Raw genomic sequence first — 24203 nt, forward strand, 5'->3', positions numbered from 1 at the left:
AGCGAAGGGGCCGCGCTCTGAACACAGCGCGGGGGGGGAAGGGGCGGCTGCGGGGCCGCGGGGCCGAGCTGTGCGGGGCTCAGACGGTGCGGGGCCGTTCCGCTCTGCGGGGCGGGGTCAGGACGGGGGCGGGGCCGGGCGGGCACACACGTGCGCTACGTGCGGCGCTGCAGCTGCGGCGGGGCCGCCCCTCCCGACGCGACGCGGGGGGTGGGGGCGGGGCCGGGCCCTCGGGGCGCGTCCCGGTTCGGCGGCGGAGACCCTCCCCGATCCCCGGTCCTTCTCGCCGCTCACGCGGACCGCGCCGCTCGAGGAGACGGAGTGGCCCGGGCCGCTCCTCGGGGCTCTCGGGACGCAGCGCGGAGCGGCAGCCCGGCTCCGGGAGCGGGGCCGGGCCGGGACCGCCTCATTCCGGCGGCGGCCGCCCGGGGTCGGGCACAGACAATGCGTCCGCGCGGCGCGCTCGGGCCCCGCCCCTCCCCCACCACGTGACGCGGCCGCGGCGCAGCCAATGGGCGGCGGCGCAGAGGCTCTTTAAAAAAAGAAGCGCCGGCAGCGGCCGCCGTCAGCTGAGGGATCCATCCGCGCATGTAAACACAGCGCCGCGGGCACAGCGCCCCCACGGCGCCGCGCGGCCCCATCCCCCCAACGCACACACACACATATACACACACACACACAGACACACGCGCGTACACACACACGCACATACACGCACACGCGCGCACACCGGCCCGGCAGAGCGCTGCTCCGCGCGTGGAGCGCTGCGGTTCCGGCGGCCGTTGGGGGCAGCGGCGCTGCGGTCGCTCCCGAACCGGCGGTGCTGGGGGAGCGGCACAAAGGCGCGGGGTCCGCCGCTCGGACCTCGGCCCGGAGCGCGGCGGACCCCGGCCCGGCCCCGGCGCCCCCTCACAAAGGCGCGTGACGGGGCGGGGCGGCCGCCGCCCCCTCCCCCCGCCCAGCCCGGGGCGGACTCTTTTTCTCTCGCGTTGTGGCTCCGTGCCCCCCCCGCCCCCCCCCCCACACCCCCTCCCTTCCACCCCCCACCTCCCGGCGGACGCGCACGTCCCGTTCGAGGCGCTCGGCGGCCCCGGCGGCCGTTGGAGGATTGTTCGCGGTCGGCGGCGGCGGCGCAGGCCGGGCCGGGCCATGGCCGAGTTCCTGCCCCCGCCCGAGTGCCCCGTGTTCGAGCCCAGCTGGGAGGAGTTCGCCGACCCCTTCGCCTTCATCCACAAGATCCGGCCCATCGCCGAGCAGACCGGCATCTGCAAGGTGCGGCCGCCGCCGGTGAGTGCCCGCATGGCGCCGCCGGGAACGGCCTTTGTGTGGCGGCCCGGCCCGGCCCGGCCCGGCCGCACCTCCGCCGCCGCTCCGGGGCGACCCCGAGCGGGTGGGGCCCACCGGGAGCGCTCGGAAGTTCGGCCGCCCCCGGGGCCGCCGCCCCCACGCGTCCGTCGGCCGCCGCCGAGAGCCGGAGCCGGGCCGTGCTGCGGGAGCTGCGTCCCCGCCGCCCCGCGGCCGCTCCGCTCGGCCTCGAAAAGTTCCGGCGCTGTCCCGGAGCGCTCGGGTGCCGCCGTCCATGTTGGCATTGTGGGGCCGGGGCCCTCCGCTCCGCCCGGGTCAGAACCGTTCCGCTCGGACGGCCCCGCGCTGCTGGGCCGGGACTGCGGCCGCCGGCGGTGCTCCGATCCCGGGCGGACGCGGCCACCATCTTAGAGCGCGGTCCTCGCCGGGCAGACGCTCGAGCCTTCGGCCTCATCCTCCTCGGCCGGGCCGGCGCTGCTCTGCGCTCGCAGTTGCGCTGTGGGTTCCGATCTTCTTTTGTTCGCTGACCCCGTTTGCGGAGCGGCCTTCGATGTTGGCCGCGCAGTTCCGTTACGGGGATAATCAACGCGGGCGGCGCGGGGTGAAATCCCGCTGAGCCGCGGGGCGAACCGCGGCCGTGGCAGCGGAACCCGGCGCAGCTGAGCTGGGAGCCCTCGGCCGTGAAACGCGGCTGCTCAGCTCCGCTCGTCGCCGGGACTCGTGCCGCCTGCCCCGCGTGGACGTGGAGCTGCTGAGCCGTGCGTGGCTCTGTGCGGGCGGAGCAGCGCAGCCCTCCCCGCACCGAGCGCCCCGGGCCCATCCCGGGGAGAGCCGAGCGGGGCCGACGCTGCTCGGGGATGCGGTGGTTTTCATTACACGGCCAACGCTGAACTCGTGCGATCTTTGTGAGCGGAACGGCCTTTTTTGCAGTACGTGCCGTCAGCAGATGGGAGCAGAGCGGAGTTTTTATGGAGACTTTTTTCTCTTTTTCCTATTGTGGTTTGTTGGGAAAACCTCATCTACGTTCTCATTTGCCAATGCCCAGAAACTGGAGCGGGTAATCGCGGCTCCTCCCGAGCTGCTGCCGGAGGCAGAGGTGGCTCTGAGGAGCCGATGTCCCTCCGCGTTTGGGATCACGTGCAGTGCTCCGCGCGTTTGGAAGCGGGATGGGGACGGCCCATGGCTGTGCGGGGCCGCATCCACGGCTGCCATCTCCCCACATAATGGCTCTGCGGCTGTGCCTGCCCCGGCCTGGAGCATAGAGGGAGCTCTTGCAGGCCTGCCCGCAGCCCCGCGTGGTTCGTGCCCTTCCTCCCGGCGTTGGGAGCGCCATGGCCGCGCGGTTCCGTTGGGCAGGACGCGGTGCTTTGTGGCCTTGCCAGCCCGCCGCGCTCCGTGCTCCCCCTGCGTGTTGTGCCGTGAGCCATCCGGGCTCCGAGGTGGGAGAAATTCAGAACGGAATCCCTTTCTGCACCGATATTGGCTTAAACTCTCCTCTGGTGATCGTGCGACCGCGCTGTGCTGTTCTGAGCGCGGCGTTGTGGCAGTGCAGGACGGCCTCTCCCGAGTGGGGGCACGGAGGGAGCAGCTCCGGGGACACCTCCTTCCCTGGGGGCTGTGTGGGACCCCGCGCCTGGAGGAGGACGTCAGCGGTGGCCAACATCGGGGTGGGGGAATGTCCAGGAGAGAGATGTGACAGCGGAGGGGGTTTGTGCTCAGCACTGCTGGGATTTGCCAGCTTCCACTCGGGTGCTCCCAGGAAGCTTTCTTCCCCTTCGTTCCCCTTCGTTCCGGGCCTCGCTGATGGCGCAGCTCTTCACGTGGCTGTGGGTCGCTGCCGTGCGCTGCTAACTCCTTTCAGTACCTGGAGGGGCTGGAAGGTGGAAGGGACTGACACGGGGTGGCTGCGATGGCACTGGGGCACGTGGTTTCAGACTAAAGCAGTGGAGATGTGGCTGGGATGCAAGGAGTGGTTTTGGTAAGGGTGGTGAGGCACTGCGCTGCCCCATCCCTGCAGACCCCCACGGGCAGGGCCGGGGCTCCGAGCGCTGCTCCAGCTCTGACTGTTCTGCTGCTCCTGGAGTTGATGGAGCTGAAAGCTGTGCTTTCATTTTTCATCGCCCACAAATGGAGGTGCAGAGCGCTGCCCCACGCTCCGGGAGTGCTGCGTTCAGAGGGGCACCGCGAAGGATAAAACGTGATGAGGTTGGGGAGCAGTGCGGTCTTTGATTGACATGGACGGCTTTTTAATATTAATTAGTGGAAGTAAACATTCCCTCAGATTTCCTGCACAGCTTTGAGAATAAAAGGCAGAAAGTGGAGCGTGTCGTGCTGTTCTGCTCCAGTTCTGCTCGAGGTCAGGCTGCTCCGTGCTGGGTGCTGGAGCCGCTTCGCTGCAGCGCAGAAGGAACTGGGAACCATCGCCTGCGGCCTCCGGACACGATGGGCCGTCCCAGCACAGCACTGCACGGTGCTCTGCAGGCACTGCATCCTGCACAGCCAAACTCGGGAACTGAGGAAACTCGGGCTTGGCTCCGGGTGGGCAGAGCTGTGCTGGGTCCGTGGATCTCCGCTCAGCGCTGCTGCGAACGGATGGAGTTGTGTCGGGATTCTGATTGCAGGCATTGCTGCTCTGCCTGGTTGGTGACGTGCTGAGGGAATGGCAGATTGTTTCGGCTGTTAATGGGGTTTCTCGTGGTCTTTGAGAACCTCAGTTCAGCGGTGTCTGATCTCTGCGGAAGGGTCTGGAAGGGCACAAGAAGTGACCTCATGCAGATCGCAGGTTCGTGTGGGTGAGTCGTCGTGGGGTGATCCCCATTGCATCACCAGCACTGGGTGTGATGAAACAGGAACCTTCCAGGTGGACTCAGTGTGAGGTTTTACCTTTAGGAACAAAGGGGCTGAGATCAGAGCCGGGGGGAGCGTGGTTTGTGGGGAACTGGTGTGACCATCGTGGGGAGCAGTGCTGTGGGTGAGCTGGGCAGGGCTGGGAAGGGGCACAGCAGCCCGAGCTGCTCCAACAGCAGAGCCAGGAGAGCTCAGAGGAGCCTGCTTACTGCTGTCCCATCTTCGGTTCTCAGGGAGCCAGGAGCGTTGTGGTGGTGGCAGCCGTGCAGCACAGCACAGCCAGTGCTGCATTTCCTGCACTCGTGAAGTGCTGAAGGCCTGGGGGGGAATGCAGCAGTTTGTTTGGGATCTCCCTGAGATGTGGCAGTGGGGAGAACTCTCAGACTGTTGGTGTTGTTTGTTTAATGTGAGGAGATAAAGAGGATGGATCAGCTGCAGGCTGGAAAGTTGCAGCCTAAAAGCATCCCCAGCCCCCCCAGCTGCACCCACAGACCTGCTGGGCTGGGCTGCCTGTCCCTCCAGATTCCTGCGTGAGAGCCAGGAATGCTCGTGGGGTTTGTGTGTGCAGGAACTGGGGGGGCTGAAAGCAGAGAGGACTTCTGGGTCTGTGAAACCTGCAGCCCTTACACAGATCTGGGTAGCTGCTTGTAATGCTATGGTGTGGTACACGTGCCATAATAGGGTGGCAAAGTTCGTAGGCTGCAGGAAATGAGGACAAGCCCAAAGCAGCAGCTGAGGGCACAGAAACAAAGGAAGAAAACTTGCCTACCTTCAGAAAGTCAGTGCCCTCCCCCCCTGCCCACCCTCAGATGAGGGCTGGGTCCTGGCCCCACGCTCCTCACTCAGGCACAGTGTGTGGGTGCAGTGTGTGCAGCTGAGCTGCCCTGGCTGGCCCTGCCTTCCCTCTGCTTCCAGCTGTGAGCTGGGGCTTCTGCTGTGCTGCTCTTCGTTGGAGGCTCTGTTGGTGTGGAGCTGAAGGATGCAGGACCGTCCTGTTGTGCCGAGCTTTCCTTGCTCTCCATGTTTGGAATTGGCACGGACAATTCCGCAGGGCTGCTCCGTGCTCCTCGGGTGGCAGTGATTCCTCTGTTGGGATGGATCTGGGATTTTGTTTTGCACTGTAAATCTGCGGTCCATAACACAGCTCAGTGCCTCCTCCAGTGAGGAGGAGCCGAGGTCTGCACAGTGCCAGCTCCAAGCGGGTCATGGGGGGATTAGTCCCCCCCGGCCCCGCGTCGCGTTGCAGAGGTTCTCCAATGATCCCGGTGTCCTTTGAGTGTTATTTGTGTGGGTGTGAGAACGTCCACCTGAACTGAGCCCCCAGAGCTGTGGAGCACACTGCCCTCCCCCAGCAGCACTCAGAGCACCTCTGCAAAGGGACGGATGGGGAACAAAGGATGCGGGCGGGGAAAGCTGCGTTCACGAAGGAGCGGTGTTCCCGAGGCAGAACCGCTGAGCTGCTCTCACCACCACGCTGTCTAACAAAGTAATGTGAGTGACGTGTCTTTATTTTGGCGTGACACGGGAAAGAGAGCATCCGAGGCGCTGCTTGGGGTCTTCAGAAGGCAGCGAAGGAGGAGCACAAAATCCGGAGGAGGACCTTCGCTTCCAGCATGAGGAAGCTGAGTGCAGGGCAGCACGGGGACACGGCTGTGTGCTGAGCAGAGCCGTGAGCATCACCTCCAGGACGGCTCCTTGGGCAGAGGGCAGATGGGGTTTGTGAGTGGTGAGGACTGAGGCGGATGGGGGAGAAGGAAAATGGGAACTGTGTGCAGAGCAGCTCCCTGTGATGTGGCTGCTGGGTCTGGGTGCTGTGCTGCTCTGGGGCCACGTGTCCGAGCTGTGCTCCGAATCACACGCACCTTTCTCGTGCAGCGTGCAGGGCAGCACGCAGGGCCGACCCCAGGGCTGTGCTGGTCAGCCTGGGGCTGGGGTAGTGCAGGCCTGTCTTTGCTCAGAGCTGAGTGTTGTGGAAAACAAAGCAGTACAGTGGGGCTGGTCTCATCTCGCTGTGTAAGAGCACTGAGGATGGGAAAGCAGTGGGTGCTGTGGCACAGCGGTGATGGAGGAGCACACGTGTGCCCCCAGCTGGGCGCTGAGCGTCCTCCCCGGTTTGTCACCTTGACCTGCTGTTGTCATCCAGCTCCCAGTTGTGATTCCAGCCTCGCTTAGCCCTGATGGGCCGAAGATGCCCTGTGGGGTCCCACGACCTGCCGTTACTGACCCGGGTCGGGGCTGGTTTCTGTGTTATGTGATGCATGGCTGGGAGTCCGTCGCCCTTCGGGTTTGTGCGCGCGCTGTGACGCCTCCATCCGCGCAGGGAGCTGTGCTGCTGGGCACGGTGCAGCCGTCACGCAGTGCCATCCATCCCAGCTGCAGGCACAGCAGCTCGCTGCGTCCCGTGTTGCTCGTGGCCGCCTGGGCCCCGGACCCATACCTGCTGAGATGAGGAGCACGCAGCTCGTGGTGCTGCCTCGTCGGCCCTGGACGCGCTGCGGGCACAGAGCTGCTCCCAGCACAGAGCTCACTCTGCAGTCAGTAACACCGTGTGTGTTATCTTCATTCCGTAATTAGCGATAATCAGATTGCTTTATAAGCAATGCATGACTGTCAAGTTCAGACCGAGTCCGTGTAGACGGAGCGCGTTGCCCCGCGGTGGGCGCCCGCGCTCGCAGCGATCCAGCGGCTTTGGCCGTGTTTACAGACAGCGGTGCTCTGCAGGTGCTGTGTTTCAGTGCTCGTGCTCCAGCAGCTCCTGGGAGCAGAAAGGAGTTAAGGCCTGAGGGCTGCCCTGCTGTGCGGGCAGCTCCCCTCGCCTCCCGCTCTGTTGATGTGGCACTTCTGTTTCCCCAGGACTGGCAGCCGCCGTTTGCGTGCGACGTTGATAAACTTCACTTCACGCCGAGGATCCAGCGGCTCAATGAGCTGGAGGTAAGCTGGCTGTGTTTCTCAGTGCAGCTCTCTGTTGGCAGCCAACATTTGGTGCCTCTGCGCATCAGCTTTGAGTTCACACACAGGAGTCCACGTGTCCCAGCAGTGCATGAAGGCAAACCAGCCATGAAAAGTAAAACTAGCGCTCGTTGAAAGGTGCAGTCCCACTCATAAGTGGTTGAGCTCAGATTCCCCAGCGCCGTACATCCACAGCACCAAAAAGTGGAGAGATGGAGCACGTGGAGAGTGCTTTAAACATGACGAGTCATTTGGAGGAAGCAATTAGGAGATGTGGTCGGTGCACTTCCATTCGCTGCTCGCGTGCACCCGGGCTGGAAGGAGCAGTGCTGGGAGCAGCTGGCAGAGCTGGGCAGGCTGCAGGGGCTGCTGCCTTCCCTCTGCTGGGAGTGGAAACTCTTCCTGCCGTGGCTGTGCCCCTCACTTGCTGCCTTTCAGGCCCAGACCCGCGTCAAGCTGAATTTCCTGGACCAGATTGCCAAGTTCTGGGAGCTTCAGGGATGCACGCTGAAAATTCCACACGTGGAGAGGAAGATCTTGGATTTATTTCAGCTTAACAGGGTAAGGCTGCTCAGGGGGGAACTTTCCTGAAGTGTTATCACAGCTCTTAGGATTCGGGGCTGGAGTTGTGTTACTTTATGTAAGCTGACTGAGCTAATGTGACAAAACAATGGGAAGTGTAATTGTGGGAGTTCCTGCCTGAGCACAGGGATGAAGCGAGGTGTTCGGCTCTACTTTAGTTGAACTTGGAAACAGATCGGTCGGCAACAAACTTCTGCTCAACCTGAGGAAGCTGCTGGGCAGTAGCAGTAGGGAGAAAAGGCACTTCCACTGGGAAGAAGGCAGTGAAAAATGCAGTTACTTTTTTGGGTGAAGCGTTTGAAGCCTTTGGAGGGGACTGTGCGTTCTGACAGCGAGGGCTGGGGGTCACCCCCCCCCGGGGTGTGTTCTGTCCTCTGCGTGCTTCGAACCTCACAGCGCGTTCCTGAAGTGCTGAGCAGCTCAGCGTTAAACCTGGGACCCTTTTGTTCTCTCTTTCAGCTAGTTGCAGAAGAAGGAGGATTTGATGTCGTTTGCAAAGAGAGGAAATGGACCAAAATAGCCACCAGGATGGGATTTGCTCCTGGCAAGGCAGTGGGCTCGCACATCCGCGCGCATTACGAGCGCATTCTCTATCCTTACAACTTATTCCAGTCTGGAGCAAGCCTGCTGGTAAGCTGTGCTGTGCCTCACTGCAGTCCTGCCACTGCACAACCTGCTCTGTTGGTTTCCTATGGATGGAGTCTTCCCGACGCGTTGCTCTGATAATGTGCAGTCCGTGGTGGTGAAGCAGGCTGTGTAGGAGCCACAGGAAAGCTTTAACCAGGAGTCATTTCTTAGAGCTGCTGCTAAGCAGAGCTTGTCAGGGTAACCTCGTGGTGACCAACGGCAGCGCGGCCTTCGTGCATTTCCTCTCTGTGGAGTTCAGACCCCCCCAGGAATGACCACTCGTACCTCCAGGAGTGGTTTTAGTGCTGCTCCTCCAGTGCAGAGTAGAGTTGCATTCGCAGATGAGCAGATGGTTACAGGGACACCGTCTGTGTGGGGTCAGCGTCCCCTGGCAGCGGCACGACGTGGGGCACAGCTTCCAGAGGTGGCTGGGAGCATCAGGCACCGCCTGCTGGAGCAGCTGGGCCGGGGCTGCAGCTCAGGGTCAGAAGTGTGCTTCTGGTTGCCAGGCAGGAAAAAGGGATTTTGAAACTCGTCTAAAGCAGCGCGGTTGGCGTTGCCACAAATGCTGTTAACTCAGCGCAGTAGATACGAGGGCCCGCTGTGTACACACGAGCCGGGAGATGGCTGCACGCGCGGTCTCTGATGGGAGCCATCGTCCGGTGTCCCCGCAGTGCCTGCAGAAGCCGGAGCTCAGCAGCGACACGAAGGACAAGGAGTACAGGCCGCACGACATCCCGCAGCGGCAGTCGGTGCCGCCGTCCGAGAGCTGTCCCCCCGCGCGCCGCGCCAAGCGCCTGCGGGCAGAGGTGAGCTGTCCCGAGGGAGACTGCTGGGAAAGGAAGAAAGGGAAAGGCAAAACCGGGGCTCGGGCTGTGAGCTCGGAGGGGCTCTGGCCCTGGGAGAGCTGCCCTGACTTCCACGGCCCCAAACGTTTCCCCAGACACAAACGCAGAGCTCAGCGTTCTGTTGAGGGACTGTTACAGAGCGAGTTACTGACTCGTTCGCTTCTGTTCTCCTAATTCCCTTTTTCTCTTCATCAGGCGACCAGTGTTAAAACGGAGTCCGATTCTCCAGAGGCCAGAACACATAATCTGCGGCGCAGAATGGGCTGTGCACCTCCCAAGTGTGAGAGCGGTGAGTGTGGGTCCTCTGCTCTGTGGGTCCGCGCTTGGGGCCGTGCTCCTTCAGCACTTGGAGTGACCCAAAGCTCAGAGGGCCGTGGCCACACAGCACAGCCCACAGCAGGGCTGAGGGGCCCTGAAACAGAGACCCTGTGCAGAAAAGAACAGCCCGTGGCAATCTTAGCACGTAATAACAAACAGAATAGAAAGTAATGGGTGGCATGAAGCGGTCAGTGTTTTATACCAGCACTTTTTGTCCTGTTGCTCCAGAAAAGGAAACGTACAGCGCAGCGAAACTTGCTGAGAAGAGAGAGCACGCTGGGGAGCAGGAGCGAGACAAACCCAAGGCCCGATCCAAGAAACCCACCAGTGCTGTGAGTATGGCTGCTGCTGCTGACGCAGCGTGCAGGGGCTCCTGCTCTTCTCTGGGGCACACAGTGACGTTTCTGTCGCTTATGTCACAGAGAAAACTGCTGTGGGTTTTTAATCACGTGGTTGAAACAGAGCAGTGCCTGATGGACTAAAGATGCTTTGAAGTTTTGGGCTGCAAAGCCTCAAATAACAGCATGGATGAGGTCACGTAGCTTGCTTTCTGCCTCCAAGCTACAGGCTCAGAGTACAAATTCGGGACAGTCAGAACAGAAGTTGTTTTCTGTGAGCTGATCCCTGCACGGCTTTCCCAGGGAGCTGGTACCTTTCCAAAGAGGTCCCTGGGGGGAGCGGGAGCATGCACGTGGTCACGAACCCCCCCAGCTGTGAGCAGTTGGTCCTGAGCTGGAGCAGCCGCACACGGGTGCTGTGTATGGCAGCAGGACACCGACGGGCGTTAAAACGTCCTCGTGCCACGCGCAGCACCGCTGCTCTGAGTCGAGGCAGAGGAGGACACGGGGGAGTTTGCAGCTTCTGTGCTCCTCTGGGGTCTGGGAGGCAGCCCAGTGAACCCCTGCAGAGATGCAGTGCGTGCTGTCTGCCCCCTCTGCAGGACAGCAGCTCCGTGCTTTGTGCTGACGGTGCGGTGACGTCGCTGCCCTCGGTTCTCAAATCCCCGCTCTGGCGATTTCTTGTTACAGGTGGATTTGTATGTGTGTCTCTTGTGTGGCAGTGGTAACGACGAGGACCGCCTGCTGCTGTGCGATGGCTGTGATGACAGCTACCATACTTTTTGTTTAATTCCACCCCTTCATGATGTTCCCAAAGGGGACTGGAGGTGCCCGCAGTGTTTGGCTCAGGTAACGCGGCCGACGGCGAAAGGCTGAAAGTCATTTCTGTTGTGAACGTGGGCCTGGGGATTGAAAACACGAGTTGTTCCCACGTGGTTGGGAGGGAGCTTGTGCTGCGTTGTTTCTCAGCTGTATTAGAGGAAGAAGGAGAGACAGCATTTATGTAATGACTGGATCGTGTTTGTGCACGTTTAGCACTGAGCTCTGTAGTTCGGAGAGCGAAGAGGAGCAGAGGGTCGGGCACTCTGTGGCTGGGGAAGGCCGCTCGCTGGGTCCTCCCCACCACGCGGGCGGTGTGAGATCAACGTGTGGGTTGTTGTGTGGGTTGTTGTGTGGGTTGTTGTGTGGGTTGTTGTGTGGGTTGTTGTGTAGCACACGTCCCGGCAATAGCTCTCCCTGTGTCTGCAGGAGTGCAGTAAGCCTCAGGAGGCGTTCGGCTTCGAGCAGGCGGCGCGGGACTACACGCTGCGCACGTTTGGGGAGATGGCAGATGCCTTCAAGTCCGACTACTTCAACATGCCGGTCCACGTACGTTCCTGTCTGCGTCCCGACGCCGTAATGCAGCTTTAATTTTCCGTGCTTGTTTCGAACGTGGAGCTGGGGGGAGAGGAGGGGATTCCTGGATTTGAATGGGGAGAACTGCCAGGCGAGAGGTTCTTGTTTGTGCCGTGGTGTGGAGGAGTTTGGCTCTTGGTGGTGTGCTGGTTGTCCGTGCCACTGGCTGCCTGTTTTTTCACTTCTGAGAGAGTACCTGCAAGGAGAGGATGCTCTCCCACTGTGTGCAGTGCTGGGAGCCCCGAGGAGGGGCTGCACTGTGGCACAGGGCACAGCTGGGACCAGAGGGTTCCTCCCTGCACTGCCTGCACGTGTCCTCTGTGCTCACTCCTGAGCTCCACATATGTTGTGTTCTTCTCATACACAGATGGTCCCCACCGAGCTGGTGGAGAAAGAGTTCTGGAGACTTGTTAGCACCATTGAAGAGGATGTCACCGTGGAATACGGAGCTGACATTGCTTCAAAGGAGTTTGGCAGTGGGTTCCCAGTTAGAGATGGGAAGTTTAAAGTGAGACCAGAAGAAGAGGTGGGTCTGCATTAGTTCACTGCGTGCGTTTGTATCAGCTCCTGCTTAAATAAGTCACTCCGGTTCAAAGCTAAATAGTGGAACTGGTTTGCAAAGTGTTTGCTTTGTGTATCTGGTGTAGTACTTGGAGAATTACATCAGTTTCCAGAACTAAAATACCTGGTGATCACTGACTGAAAGCTGCAGGTTCACCACAGAAGTTATTTATTAACTCTGAGATAAAAAAAAAAACACAGAACAATCCCATTTTGACAGAGCAGGTCAGATAAGGATCCTGAAAGCAACCAGGACAATGAGGGCTTTGTTCCCTGCCGGGCTGCCCCGTTCTGGTGTCTCTCAGCTGGGAAGGATGCTCTTCTCCTGGAGGTCTTTCAGCAGTTGCACCTTCCTGTATTTTCCACTCCCTGTTAAACCTGTGGCCGCTCTGTTTCTGTTTGCAGGAATACCTGGACAGTGGCTGGAATTTAAACAACATGCCTGTGATGGAGCAGTCTGTTCTTGCTCACATCACTGCGGATATATGTGGGATGAAACTACCCTGGCTGTATGTGGGAATGTGCTTTTCTTCATTCTGTTGGCATATTGAAGACCACTGGAGCTATTCCATTAACTATCTGCACTGGTGAGTGTGGGGGATGAGCTCTTTCCTTTCCTTCACCTTTTCTGTGGCTGACTCCAGCTCCACACAAATCCACAGGACCGTGCACTTTGTGGCTGCAGCCTTAGGCCTGACACTGCTTGCTGTGTTTGAACATGGCTCATATCCTGGAAGGAGACACCCGCTCCCAGCTTTTCAAACAAGCCATGAGAGACGCAGCAAATACCCCTTCAGATGTCTTATTATGCTCAGTGTGCAGCTAGAAATCATGCTAAAAATGTATTTAGCTTCAGCTGACGGCCCTGGGGTCGTCCATTGTTTCTCCATCACCTCCTCGAGTCCAGCCCCAGGTCTTGGGGTCCTGGCTGAAGCTCAGCACAGCACGGGGTGGAATCCTTCATGACCCACTTCTGGTTTTTTTGTCCACAATATTCAAATACGTGCTCCAAAATATGGGCAGTGAAGAACTGAGGGCTGGAGGAGGGACCTGCATCAATTGTTGAGGATTCAGGAGAGCACATAATCCTTAATGTTTCTTCCTGGTGATGTTTCCTTCTTTGGATGTGGTGTATATGAGCAGGATATCTTCCAAGGCTGTTTGTATTTAACTTCTAATAATCTTGCAGGGGAGAGCCAAAGACGTGGTACGGAGCCCCAGGGTATGCAGCAGAGCAGCTGGAGGATGTGATGAAGAAGCTTGCTCCAGAGCTCTTTGAATCTCAGCCAGACCTCTTGCACCAACTTGTCACCATAATGAACCCGAATACTCTGATGGCCCACGGAGTGCCTGTATGTTGTTGGGCTCCTGTGCTACTGCCCCTACCTCAGCCCTCCTCCATTCCCACTGAATTCCACTTCAGAGTGGGTGATGGAGGAGACTTTTAGTACAGAGGTGTTGGGGTTGCTCCCACGTGTGCTGTGTGAATGATGGGCAGTGGGGTCACCTTTTGGGGGTTTTGCTCAGCAAACTCTTCTCTGGAGCTCCACCTTCATGTGATGTGTTCACTCCTCAGGTGGCAATGATGGCAGGAGCTCCTGCTTTGCCTGCTTGATCAATCCCTCGTTGTTTCTGTCAAGGGCCCAAAGCCTCTTCTTCCTTCCCATGTCATCCACATCCTCTTATTTCTCACTGGTTTCCATCACTTCCCGTGTTCAGTTTCTCATGGGAGCTGTGTTTTCTCCTAGGTGTATCGGACCAATCAGTGTGCTGGAGAGTTTGTCATCACCTTCCCAAGAGCTTATCACAGCGGCTTCAATCAGGGCTTTAATTTTGCTGAAGCTGTGAACTTCTGCACCGTGGATTGGGTGCGTTCCAGCTTTTTATTGGGGGGGGGGGCAACTCCAAACTGTCGGAGCGCTCACGGAGCGGTGCAGTGGTGCTGCCGTGTGGGGCTGGGTCAGGAGCAGCACGCTGCTGGATGTTGAGTGCAGTGGGCTGGGGCTGTCTGTGGTTCCTCAGGCTCGCTGTGCAGCTGTGAGGCCGCAGCCTCTGTGTGGGGCTTCAGCTCGGGCCCTTCTGAGAGCACTGTGATGCAGACCATGCTCTGCTGCAGACAGGGGGGTCTCCCCTTCCCGCAGAGCCTGAGCCACACCGTCCATCTGTGAGCAGCCCCGCTCTGCAGGGACTCGCCGGGGTCTTGGGGTCTCTTGTTCTGTGATCAGAGCTGGAGGTGTTGCTGCTGGAAGGCTTTGTCTCGGCCTTTCCTTTGGTTAGCAGCATAAACCCTCAGTATCTTTGCAGTGAGCAGGATATCCATGCTGCTCTTTGTCACTGCAGCTGCCGTTGGGTCGTCAGTGCATAGAGCACTACCGCCTGCTGAGCCGCTACTGCGTCTTCTCTCACGACGAGATGATCTGTAAGATGGCATCCAAGGCAGACGTCCTCGACGTCGTGGTAGCATCGACTGTCCAGAAGGACATGGCCATCATGATCGATGACGAGAAGGTGCTGCGGGAGAAGGTTCAGAAGCTGGTGAGTTGTGGGGGTGCTGCTGTCACTGCTCTGAGGCTCCGCGGTCCCCCCCAAAGCAGTAGTGCTGATCTCAGATGCACACACTGTGCATCCTGTCCTATCCCTGCCCCATAACACGGCTCACATGCCGCTCCTGGAGGATATATGTGTTCTCTTAGTAGTTCAGAGCAGCTGATTTTACCTCAACCAGGATCTGGTCCTGCCTGATTTTAACCTCTTCTATCTACGTGATATCGTTCACCCGATGTGTTCGGCTTCTGATGTGGTAGCTTGGAGCTGACACGTGTTGCTTAACTCCTGTGCAGGGGGTGAGGGACGCGGAGCGCGTCGCCTTCGAGCTGTTCCCCGACGACGAGCGGCAGTGCTATAAGTGCAAAACCACTTGTTTCATGTCTGCTGTGTACTGCCCCTGCAAACCCGGGCTGCTGGTGTGCTTGTACCACGTGGAGGATCTCTGTTCCTGCCCCACCTACAAATACAAGCTGGGGTGAGTGTTGGGCGCAGACGGTGCAGTGCAGTGTCAGTGCTGCCCTCTGTGTTCTGTGTGACACTTCTGTGCAAACCGTGCTCTCAAAACAAAGTGCCTTTCTTGTGCTCGAGCACAAAATGCTTTCTGTTCAGCGTTCGGCTCTTGCTGTATAATGGCAGGAATTACTGAACAAATTAATTTGCTTTTTGGATTTATAGCAGCAAGGTCATGTTCACGGACATTGCTCCCAGTCCTTGTGGAGCAGCCTTTGGTTTGCCTGCATCAGCTTTCCTTCCTGCTGTCTCCTTTTTTCCTGCTGCTTGTCTCTGCCCCACACAGACGCACCTCCTGTGCCTTTGGGGAGCAGTTGTGTGACTGAAGTGGGTCGGCTGAGAGCCCCACGGTGCACGCTGCATCACTGCCCTGCTGCCCTCCGTGTGCTGAGCACTGTGACCCTGTGCTCCTCCCAGGTACCGCTACACTCTGGAGGAGCTGTACCCGATGATGAACGCTCTGAAGATGCGCGCGGAGTCGTACAACGAGTGGGCTGCCACCGTTAGTGAAGCCTTGGAAGCAAAAGTCAGCAATAAACGAAGTAAGCTTGTCTGCAGCACACACGTTGATTAGGCTTCAAGTGTTGGATTTTGGAACCGTAGCGAGTTTTGTCCTACGTGAAATCAAAAGAGATCGTGTTTAATGTCATGGCTGAAAGTGTTTCAGCTCTCGTTTCTCTGGAAGTTGTGTGAGAGGGCTGCAAGTCGCTTTTGCCCTTTGCACAAAACATAACTGAAGTTGAAATGTATTTGTGGTCCGTCACGAAGGGAAAGTGATGCTCACACTGTGCCTTCCCCTGAAGGTCTCCTCAGCTTTAAGGCGCTGATTGAGGAGTCAGAAATGAAGAAGTTCCCGGACAACGACCTGCTGCGGCACCTCCGCCTGGTCACGCAGGACGCGGACAAATGTGCCTCCGTGGCACAGCAGCTGCTGAATGGCAAAAGACAAACCAGGTAAGCATCACTGTGTGTTGGCAGCAGGAGCTGAGCCACGGGAGTGACAGCAGTGAAAGGCTGAAAATAGAGGGCATCTTTTTGTCTTCTTGAGAGATCTGTCTTCGTGGGGGGTTCTGCTTTCCTTCACGTGGGCCATAAGTTCCTCATCTGGGTGCTTAAATCCTCTGTCGTTCCCTGAAAGCACAGAGTGGTGTTGGTGCTCTGGGATGGAGCAGCTCCCACAGCCCAGGTGTCCTTGTGTCCACTGTGCAGCACTGCCTGTGTCACTGTGTTCGTTACCCTTGTGGTGAACTGAAGTCTCTCACCATCCTGAGTTGGTGACGGTGGGAGTGCTGAATGAGAGCTCTTACTTACGTGACATCTTCTGGACAGGTTATTTGTTGGTGGAGTTGGTCGTTGGGTAATCCATTCCTCGTGATCTGACTGCCTGCTCCTGGCAGTGTGTTCTGTGCCTGACTGAGTTGAGAGGATTCGGAGACCCAAAGGCCACAGCCGGCTCTCCTGAGCTGTACCTGAGACACATTACCTCCTCACGTTGGGACCACCATGCCTTTTGGTGTCACCTTCCACATCGCTCAGAGATGCTGTTCTAACACAGAGCAGCAAACACGTTCATTTCATAGCGTTCCCGTTGCAGGGGTGTTGTTTTCCTCCTTAATTCAAACAACACGTTGTGGGTTCAGTTGGAGCCAGCATTGTAGGGGGGTTCTGGAAATGGTGATTTCAGCACAGGGAGGATTTCAGAGGAGCGCCCACGCGGCCCGTGGGTCACAACCCCTTCAGAGGTGGGGTTTGCTCTCTCGCTGTGGGCACGGGGAGAGCTTCCTACAATAGCTATTGCAGCAGAACAGAATGGTTTCCCCACAATTGCTTTGTGTTCTGGAAAGAAGTCTGAGTGGGTTCTGTAATACGCAGTGCTCTGCCCAGGCTGAGGACTTGTTCCAGAAAACCATTTAATGTGAAAGAGTGTTTTCAACAGTAGCTGGTTCTGCTGCCACTAACTCGAGTTTCCCCACGCGGGTGAAGCCCAGCGCCCAGGAGTCCAGCTGCAGGTTGTGGAGCAGCTCTGGTCGGGATCCAGTGGGAGATTTAACGGTGTGTCCCTGCAGGTACCGCTCCGGAGGGGGGAAGTGCCAGAACCAGCTGACGGTGACCGAGCTGCGGCTCTTCGTCCGGCAGCTCTATGCGCTCCCCTGCGTCCTCAGCCAGACGCCGCTGCTGAAGGTAACGTGGCCCCGGGGAGGGGACGTGGCTCCGTGCCCGTCCACGTGTGCCCTTCCCTCACTCCTCCGAGCTGTCCGTGCTGAGGATGGAAGCAGGGAGGCCCTGTGTGGCCATGGCTTTGGGCGCTTTATCAGATCTGGAATTTGCAGTTCAGATAGCGTAGGGCTCTGTTTAGGCTTTTTTGGTTATAGCGTTGTTACTCTGAAGTTATTATTTAAAAAGCAGAAGCCCAGAAATACCAGAGAGCCAAACAGCTCCTCTGCATCTGCCATTCCCCAGCAGGGGAACGTCAGCCACAGTATTCTGCATTCTCAACAGTCCTAAAGTAGGAACCAAAGTCAGAGCTGAGCAGTGCAGAGCTGCAGTTCAGGCACTGCTGCTCTCAGTTCCCATTGCCTGGCACGCAGCTGCACAGCACAGCATACACGTTCACATATCCAAGCAGGACCAAGTGAGACTGCTTTTAGAGAGAAGCAGGAGAGTAAAGGCAATGCCAGCAGCAGGGTTCACGTAAATGCCTGAGTTAAGCAGTGCTGATGGAGCACTTGGCTTCCCCTCGGAGCCCTCTGCTCTGGGACCTGGCTGGGGCCAACCTCGCGCTCTGGGGCTGCAGGAGGTGCTCGTGTCCGTGCCGTGCGTTGAGGGTGCAGCACTGAAGTCTCCCAAACACCATCAGGATGTGCTGTGCACGTCGTGTGCGTGGTGTGGGATGTTTGCCAGCACATCTGAACGTTTCGGGTTGCACTGAAGTGGCAGAGGTTTGGCAGAGCTTCCGAGATCTCCGGCGCATCGATGCGTTCGTGTGTTACAGGATCTTCTTGATCGCGTGGAAGCTTTTCAGCAGCAGAGCCAGAAGCTGCTTTCTGAAGAAATGCCGAGTGCTGCGGAGCTCCAGGAGCTCTTGGATGTCAGCTTTGACTTCGATGTGGATTTGCCCCAACTCGCTGAGCTGCGGGTTCGGCTGGAGCAGGCCCGCTGGCTGGAGGACGTGCACGTGGCTTCCTCGGACCACAGCTCTCTCACTCTGGACGACATGAGGCGTCTCATAGACTCAGGGGTTGGCCTGGCTCCCTACCCGGCGGTTGAGAAGGCAATGGCAAAGCTGCAGGAGCTGCTGACTGTGTCCGAGCACTGGGATGACAAAGCCAGAAACCTGATAAAGGCCAGGTAGAAGTGGGACCCTTGTGCTGCTGTTTAGGGTGAAAGTTGTTGGCTTTGTTTCGGAAGGGGTTCCCTCTTGTTCGTACACCCCACAGCACAAAGGCAGCTGTGCTGTCGTGGAGGGGACCGGGATGGGGCTGAGATGGGATTCCCTCCCGCGCACCCCTGGGTCAGTTGGGTGGTAATTGTGTGTCCAGATGGGGCTGAGGCAGAGACATCCCAGCTGGTAGATGTTGCTCTGTGGATGAGGCCGTTCCTTACCTGTTTGGCTCTTCTAAAGTCAGAGTCCCAAACTGGAGGAAGCACGGTTTCACCCTCTGAAGTAGAGATGAAATTGAATTTGTACCTTTTTAAAAGGACGGAGTCCAACTGTGAAATACTGAGGAGTCATAGGACCATTAAGGTTGGAGGTGACCCCTCAGGTCCTCCAGAGCAACCGCCAGCAGCTCGTGCTGCTCTGGGCTTTGAGGCTCTGTCCTTCAGAAGTCGGTGGGTGCTGCGTCTCCCTGCAGCTCACACGTGTGAATGTTTTCAGAGCAGCCCACAGATTGCTCCCTGCTCTTAGCATTCCCAGCAGGATCCTTCAGCACAAAACAAACCCTCCTGAGTCCCCTCCCCGCGTCGGTTGCGCCCGTGTGCTCAGCGAGCAGCCCTGCTGTGCCCGGTGGGTTTCGGCTGGGCTCCACATCTGCGCTGTTTTCGGTGCCCAGGCCGCGGCAGCCGCTGAGCAGTCTGGTGGCAGCAGTGAAGGAGATGGAGGAGATCCCTGCGTACCTGCCCAGCGGCGCGGCGCTGAAGGACGCGGTTCAGAAGGCGCAGGACTGGCTGCAGGAGGCGGGAGCTCTGCAGGTGCGTCAGCAGAGCAGCGTGCTTCTCCACGGGAACCGCTGTCACGCCACTGCTCCGCGGTGCTGAGCGGCTCCTGCTGCCCCAGCGCGGTGTGTGGGGCGCTGATGGGCGCTGCTATGGGGAGCTGCTGAGTACCAACCCAACCCGAGCTGGGATCTTAATAGGAACTTTTTTAGAAGCTTTATTGTTATGTGAAAAAAAAAAAGCTCCAGCTTCGGTAACTTCAGTTTGAGGGCTGTTGTGAGATGGGAGTGGTGTCCGTGTGCAGTGGGGCTCTGCAGTGCTGTGCGGTGGCTGCAGGGCCGTGCCCAGGGAAGCTGTGTTCCCCGTGCTGGGCTGTGCTGCTGGAGGCTCTGCTCTGCAGTCCTGCCCCGCAGAGCTCCTTCAGCCCACGGAGCGCTCCTGGCTTTGTGACCCCGCAGGTTGGAGGGCGCGTGCCCGTCCTGGACACGCTGGTGGAGCTGGTGGCACGGGGCCGCTCCATCCCGGTGCACCTGGAGCATCTGCCACGACTCGAGTCCTTGGTGGCGGAGGTGCAGGCGTGGAAGGAGTGTGCAGCCAACACGTTTCTGTGCGAGGACTCCCCATACTCTCTTCTGGAGGTGAGAGAGCTCTGCTCTGCACGAGAGCACAGGAGGCGTCCGCGAATTTGGGGTTCACTCATCAAACAGTGGGAGGTGTTTCCTTTTAGGGTTTATTGCCAGTCTTAGAGTGATGGCACTGAGCTGTGCTTCTCATTTTAAACTTGAAACACGGGGAGGATGTGGCTGTCCTTTCAGCGTACTTCTGGGTGTGAGAATCCTGCACCGCAGTGACGTTTCTCAGTAGGAATATAGCAGTACTGACACGTCTGTGGCACAGAGTCACAGAGTGCATTGTGGAGGGGGTGGGCCCATCCCATCCCCCTCACTTCCCCACCTTTCATCTTCCCCGGGTTCCCAGCTTACCCCTCCCCAATCTGTGGTGGACACACAGCAGGAATTCCTGCCCTGCAGTCACACGTGGCTGTGTGGGAGCAAAGCGAATGCGTTCAGAGCGTCGTTATGCACTGCTTTTCTGCCCACCAGGTGCTGTGTCCCCGCTGCGACATCGGCACGCTGGGTCTCAAAAGGAAGCAGAAGAAGCTGAAGGAGCCGGTGCTGAGTGGGAAGAAGAGGAGCACCAAACTGGAGAGCCTGAGTGACTTAGAGAGAGCTCTGTCTGAGAGCAAAGACACCGCGTCTGCGGTAAGCGCTCCAGGTTTTCCTCACCTGGAGTTCCTCCTTTGCTCTTGGAGTCCGTGTGCTGTTACTGTTGCACGGGAATGAGCTTTGTCTCTCTGGTCCTGACCAGAAAACGGCACTGCGAAATGGCATCGCTGTGTCCCGAGGGCTCCACCCGAGTGGGGACGGGGGGAGTTCCCGGGCAGTGGCACTCCTGGAGGTCACATCCCTTCTTTCCGACTCCGCTTTCAGATGGCCGCGCTCGGGGAGGCGCGGCTCAAGGAGATGGAAGCGCTGCGCTCGCTGCGAGCGGCCAACGAAGGGAAGGTGCTGTCCAGCGAGGACGCGGAGCTGAAGGTGTGTCTGTGCCACAAGGAGCCGGCCGCCCCCATGATACAGTGCGAGCTCTGCAGAGGGTTCTTCCACACCGGCTGCGTCCCCGTGCCCCACGCCCTGCAGGGACCTCGGGTGTGGCTCTGCCCCCACTGCCGTCGCTCAGAGAAACCTCCGCTGGAGAAGATCCTGCCGCTGCTGGCCTCCCTGCAGCGCATCCGCGTGCGGCTCCCCGAGGGGGACGCCCTGCGCTACATGATAGAGAGGACTGTGAACTGGCAGCACAGGGCGCAACAGATGTTATATTCAGGGAACCTAAAACTTCTACAGGACAAAGTTGGCTCAGGATTGCTGTACGGCCGCTGGCAGAGCGCTGCGGGCCAGCTGCCCGAGACCAGCAAGGTGAGGCTGAGTGCCGGGCGGTCCTGGCTGCGGGTGGGATGTGGGCAGCAGGAGCAGCCTTTGACACCCCTGCTTCTTGAGTGCGTTGTGTCTGCTTACGGATGCTGGGGAGACAGATTGCTTGTGCTTTGCTTTACAGGTGTTGAGTTTGGGGTTGTTTGCCGGGCTGTGTGTGTCCTCCAGTGGCAGCCTGCAGCTCATCCTGCTGCGGTCTGGAGAACAATGGCTCCTGAAGGGCCTATTCTTCCTCCTCCTCCTCCCTGCCTCTGATGGCACTAATAGCAGTTACTGAGCCATTGTTTCTAAGAGCTCTCGGTATTCAATTAGAGTCTGTGCTTTTTCCTTACAAGTGTTTCAGTCTTAGAATTAGGAGCGGCAGCACGAACCTTCCTGAGCTCTGCTCTCAGGTCGGGTGGTTTTCAGCAGTGTCTTCATCCCTCCATCCCTCTGTGTCGGTTACGCTGTAGCTGCCAGGCTGTGCCTTGGGTTGAGCTGCAGTGTTTCAGGTGGGATCCTTGGGGAGTGTGGGACTTCCCCTGGTCAGGAGATCTGTCAGCAAAAAAGGGCAGCGGCAGTGCGAGGTGTCACAGTCCTAATGTTCCTGAGATGATAAATGCCGGGGAAAAAGCCTGAAACAAAAGCTCTGTTCATCGTGAACAATACCAACCACCTCGGAGAGGCGTGCACTGTTGCTTTCAGGTTTTGCCTGAGAAGTCTTGCTTCTGCCCATCAGCCCTGGTGAGGTTTGCCTGTGTCTTTGTGCTTTCATGCTCGGTTAAAGCAGGGAGCACTGCCTGTGCTGGGGCAGCTGCTGGGGCTGCTTGTGGTGTCCCCCGGTGAGACCAGGCTGCCAGCACCCACCAAACCTTTGGAACAGGCAAAGCCTGATTACAGAGAGCCAAGCTGTGTCTGAAGCACCAAGAAAAGGGGGATTGTTAGAAAGGGACCCAGGCACTCGGAGCAAAGGTGGGCGCTCCCGGGAGAGGTGTTGGCTCAGGAAGGAGCTGGGCTGCCCGGGGGCAGCAGAACCATGGGGGCCTGGAGGTGTCACCACAGCCGTGTGCTGCCCCGGGGGTCAGAGCACGGGGACACTGCGGTGTCGGACAGAACCAGCAGCTCCCAGCCCGGCCACGCTGCTGCCTGTGCCTGGCTCCAGCTTTGGGATGAAGGATTTAAGAATCCTTTGCAGGAATGCAGGTCTCGAGCAGCTGTACGAGCTCTGATTCTTTATTTTGCAGCTATTTGACACTTCAGACCGAAATCCATAATGAAAATGCCTTCGCTCTGTTTTGTTTTCTAGGTTTCTCAAACAATCGGAGCTATGTCATTCTCCATGCCTCATGACTGGGATAACAGAACCATATATTTACATTCTCCATTTTCTACAGGACAGCAATGCATCCCACTTCATGGTTTGTAACCTTCACTTTGATAGTTTTCTTTCTTTTTCTTTTCCTTTTCCCATGTGTTTGATGGAGGAGAGGTGCAGGTGTGGGTGCAGCCTTAGTGCTGTGCAGCTCCATCCGTGTTCATGTGGCTTTGGTTCCGTGTGGAGCAGTGCCGTGGCCGTGGGCTGCTCGTGGTGTGACTGCTGCAGAGACCCACGCACGCTCCGTGGGGTGGGGGTGGGGAGCACATAGGAGTCAGGTGCAAAGCTCATCCTCAGCCCTTCCTCCTCTCCTCTCTTGGCTTCACTTCTGAATTCCGCTCTGTTCATCCCATCCACTCGTGCTGCAGTGAGAAGCTGATGTGCTAACCTGTGTCTTCAGAGGAAGGAGAAGCTGCTGAGAGTGCTGGCAGTGCCTTACCCTGGAGCTGGCACGAGCTGCAGCCACGCTGGGATAAGGCCACAGTGCTGCTCAGCAACTTCTGAGAAACCTTTAACGCTCAGTGAAACTCTGCTGTTGAGAATGAGCGGTGAAGAGGGAACAGATGAGAGTTAATTTGTTCAGTTGCACATTGAAAGGCTTTCCTGGGTCGTGCTCTCATCGGTGCTGACGTGGAGGGATTCCTGTTCTTCTCTTTGGTGGCAGTGGTCAGCACCGAGCTGGACGAGCTGATGATGGAAGCACAGCTGCTGCAGGTTTCCCTGCCCGAAATACAGGAGCTGTACCAGGTCCTATTCACAAAGCAGAGCCCCACTCTGCAGACAGAGAAACCGTCAGTGGGGGCATCCAATGAGAAGGTGAATGTGGGGCAGTGCTGCGGGGTGGGGGTGTGTGTGTGACGTGGGGTGCACCTCCCTGGTCCTAAAGGGGCAGTGAAGTTGATAACTGTGCAGAACATGGGATGTCCTTCGGGGTCTACGTCTGTCCTCGTGTGAGCAGCACTGCCCTGTGCTGAGGGCCCTCCCAAAGGTGGGGGCACTACCACGGAGCCGTGCTCGGCTGCATCCTCACCATTTTCACAATGCCTTTCCGACAGAGTGAGTGCTGCCGGGGCAGAAAGGACGGGATGAGTTACATGGAGAGAAAACTGAAGCGCCGCTTCGAGAGAGAGAGTTTCTGTGACGAGAAGAGAGCGAGGGTAAGGAAAATGAGAACGCCCAAAAAGAAGAAACTGAAACCGAGTCACACGAAGGATCTGTGCAGCAGCAAAATGGAGAGGGAGCGGGAGCGGCTCCTGGAGGTGCAGCGCAGCAGTGAGAGCCACGTGCTTCCCTCCGACGCGTCCTCTGAGCAGGAGGACTCCGAGGACGAGGACGCGCTGTGCCCCGCGGTGACGTGTCTGCAGCCCGAGGGAGACGAGGTGAGCAGGGGCTGCAGGAGCTCTGTGTGCAGAGAGAGCAGTGGGGCACTGAGGGGTCACCGCCTGCGGGCGGTGTTCCCCGGGGGCAGTGGGGATGGGGTGGGGGGGCGGAGTGGCACGAGGCCACTGCTGAAGGACGGGCACAGAGCGCTGGGGCTGCTCCTGTCCGTCCATACAGCAAAACAGGGAACTGCCCACGGCGTGAGGGGGTCCCATCCCTAACCCTGTGCTGGGGGCAGAGCTGCAGCAGGACGGGGAGCGCAGCTTTGGGCGTCCAGTGGGGTGCAGCGTCCTCACGGGGCTGAATTGGGTTGAGAAGCGTCTCCTGAGCGCTGTGTGTGTCCTTCACCAGGTGGACTGGGTCCAGTGCGACGGCAGCTGCAACCAGTGGTTCCACCAGGTGTGCGTGGGCATCTCCCCCGAAATGGCCGAGAAGGAGGACTACCTCTGCTCCAGCTGTGCCGGGAAGGCCGCGCAGCAGCAGCGGAAGTGACGGCGGC

General features: G+C 58.6%; 1 protein-coding gene across 1 annotated transcript; it reads left to right on the plus strand.

Annotated features, from left to right (window-relative positions):
• The first annotated feature begins 1022 nt into the window (after window positions 1-1022).
• Window positions 1023-24203, plus strand: KDM5B (lysine demethylase 5B). Its single transcript, XM_065747550.1, has 27 exons — window positions 1023-1287; window positions 7006-7083; window positions 7540-7662; window positions 8143-8313; window positions 8985-9119; window positions 9354-9447; window positions 9705-9808; window positions 10505-10663; window positions 11063-11182; window positions 11577-11735; window positions 12176-12357; window positions 12960-13122; window positions 13519-13638; window positions 14111-14305; window positions 14611-14792; window positions 15245-15369; window positions 15631-15781; window positions 16894-17008; window positions 17820-18175; window positions 18880-19018; window positions 19441-19620; window positions 20086-20244; window positions 20473-20955; window positions 22256-22367; window positions 22989-23140; window positions 23380-23703; window positions 24056-24203. The coding sequence occupies exons 1-27, from the start codon at window positions 1150-1152 to the stop codon at window positions 24194-24196; spliced, it is 4560 nt and encodes a 1519-aa protein (XP_065603622.1). The 5' UTR covers window positions 1023-1149; the 3' UTR covers window positions 24197-24203.

This window comes from Cyrtonyx montezumae, unplaced genomic scaffold, assembly GCF_038088225.1.
Source record: "Cyrtonyx montezumae isolate F1298 unplaced genomic scaffold, pur_monq_1.0 scaffold_45, whole genome shotgun sequence".
Taxonomy (NCBI): domain Eukaryota; kingdom Metazoa; phylum Chordata; class Aves; order Galliformes; family Odontophoridae; genus Cyrtonyx; species Cyrtonyx montezumae.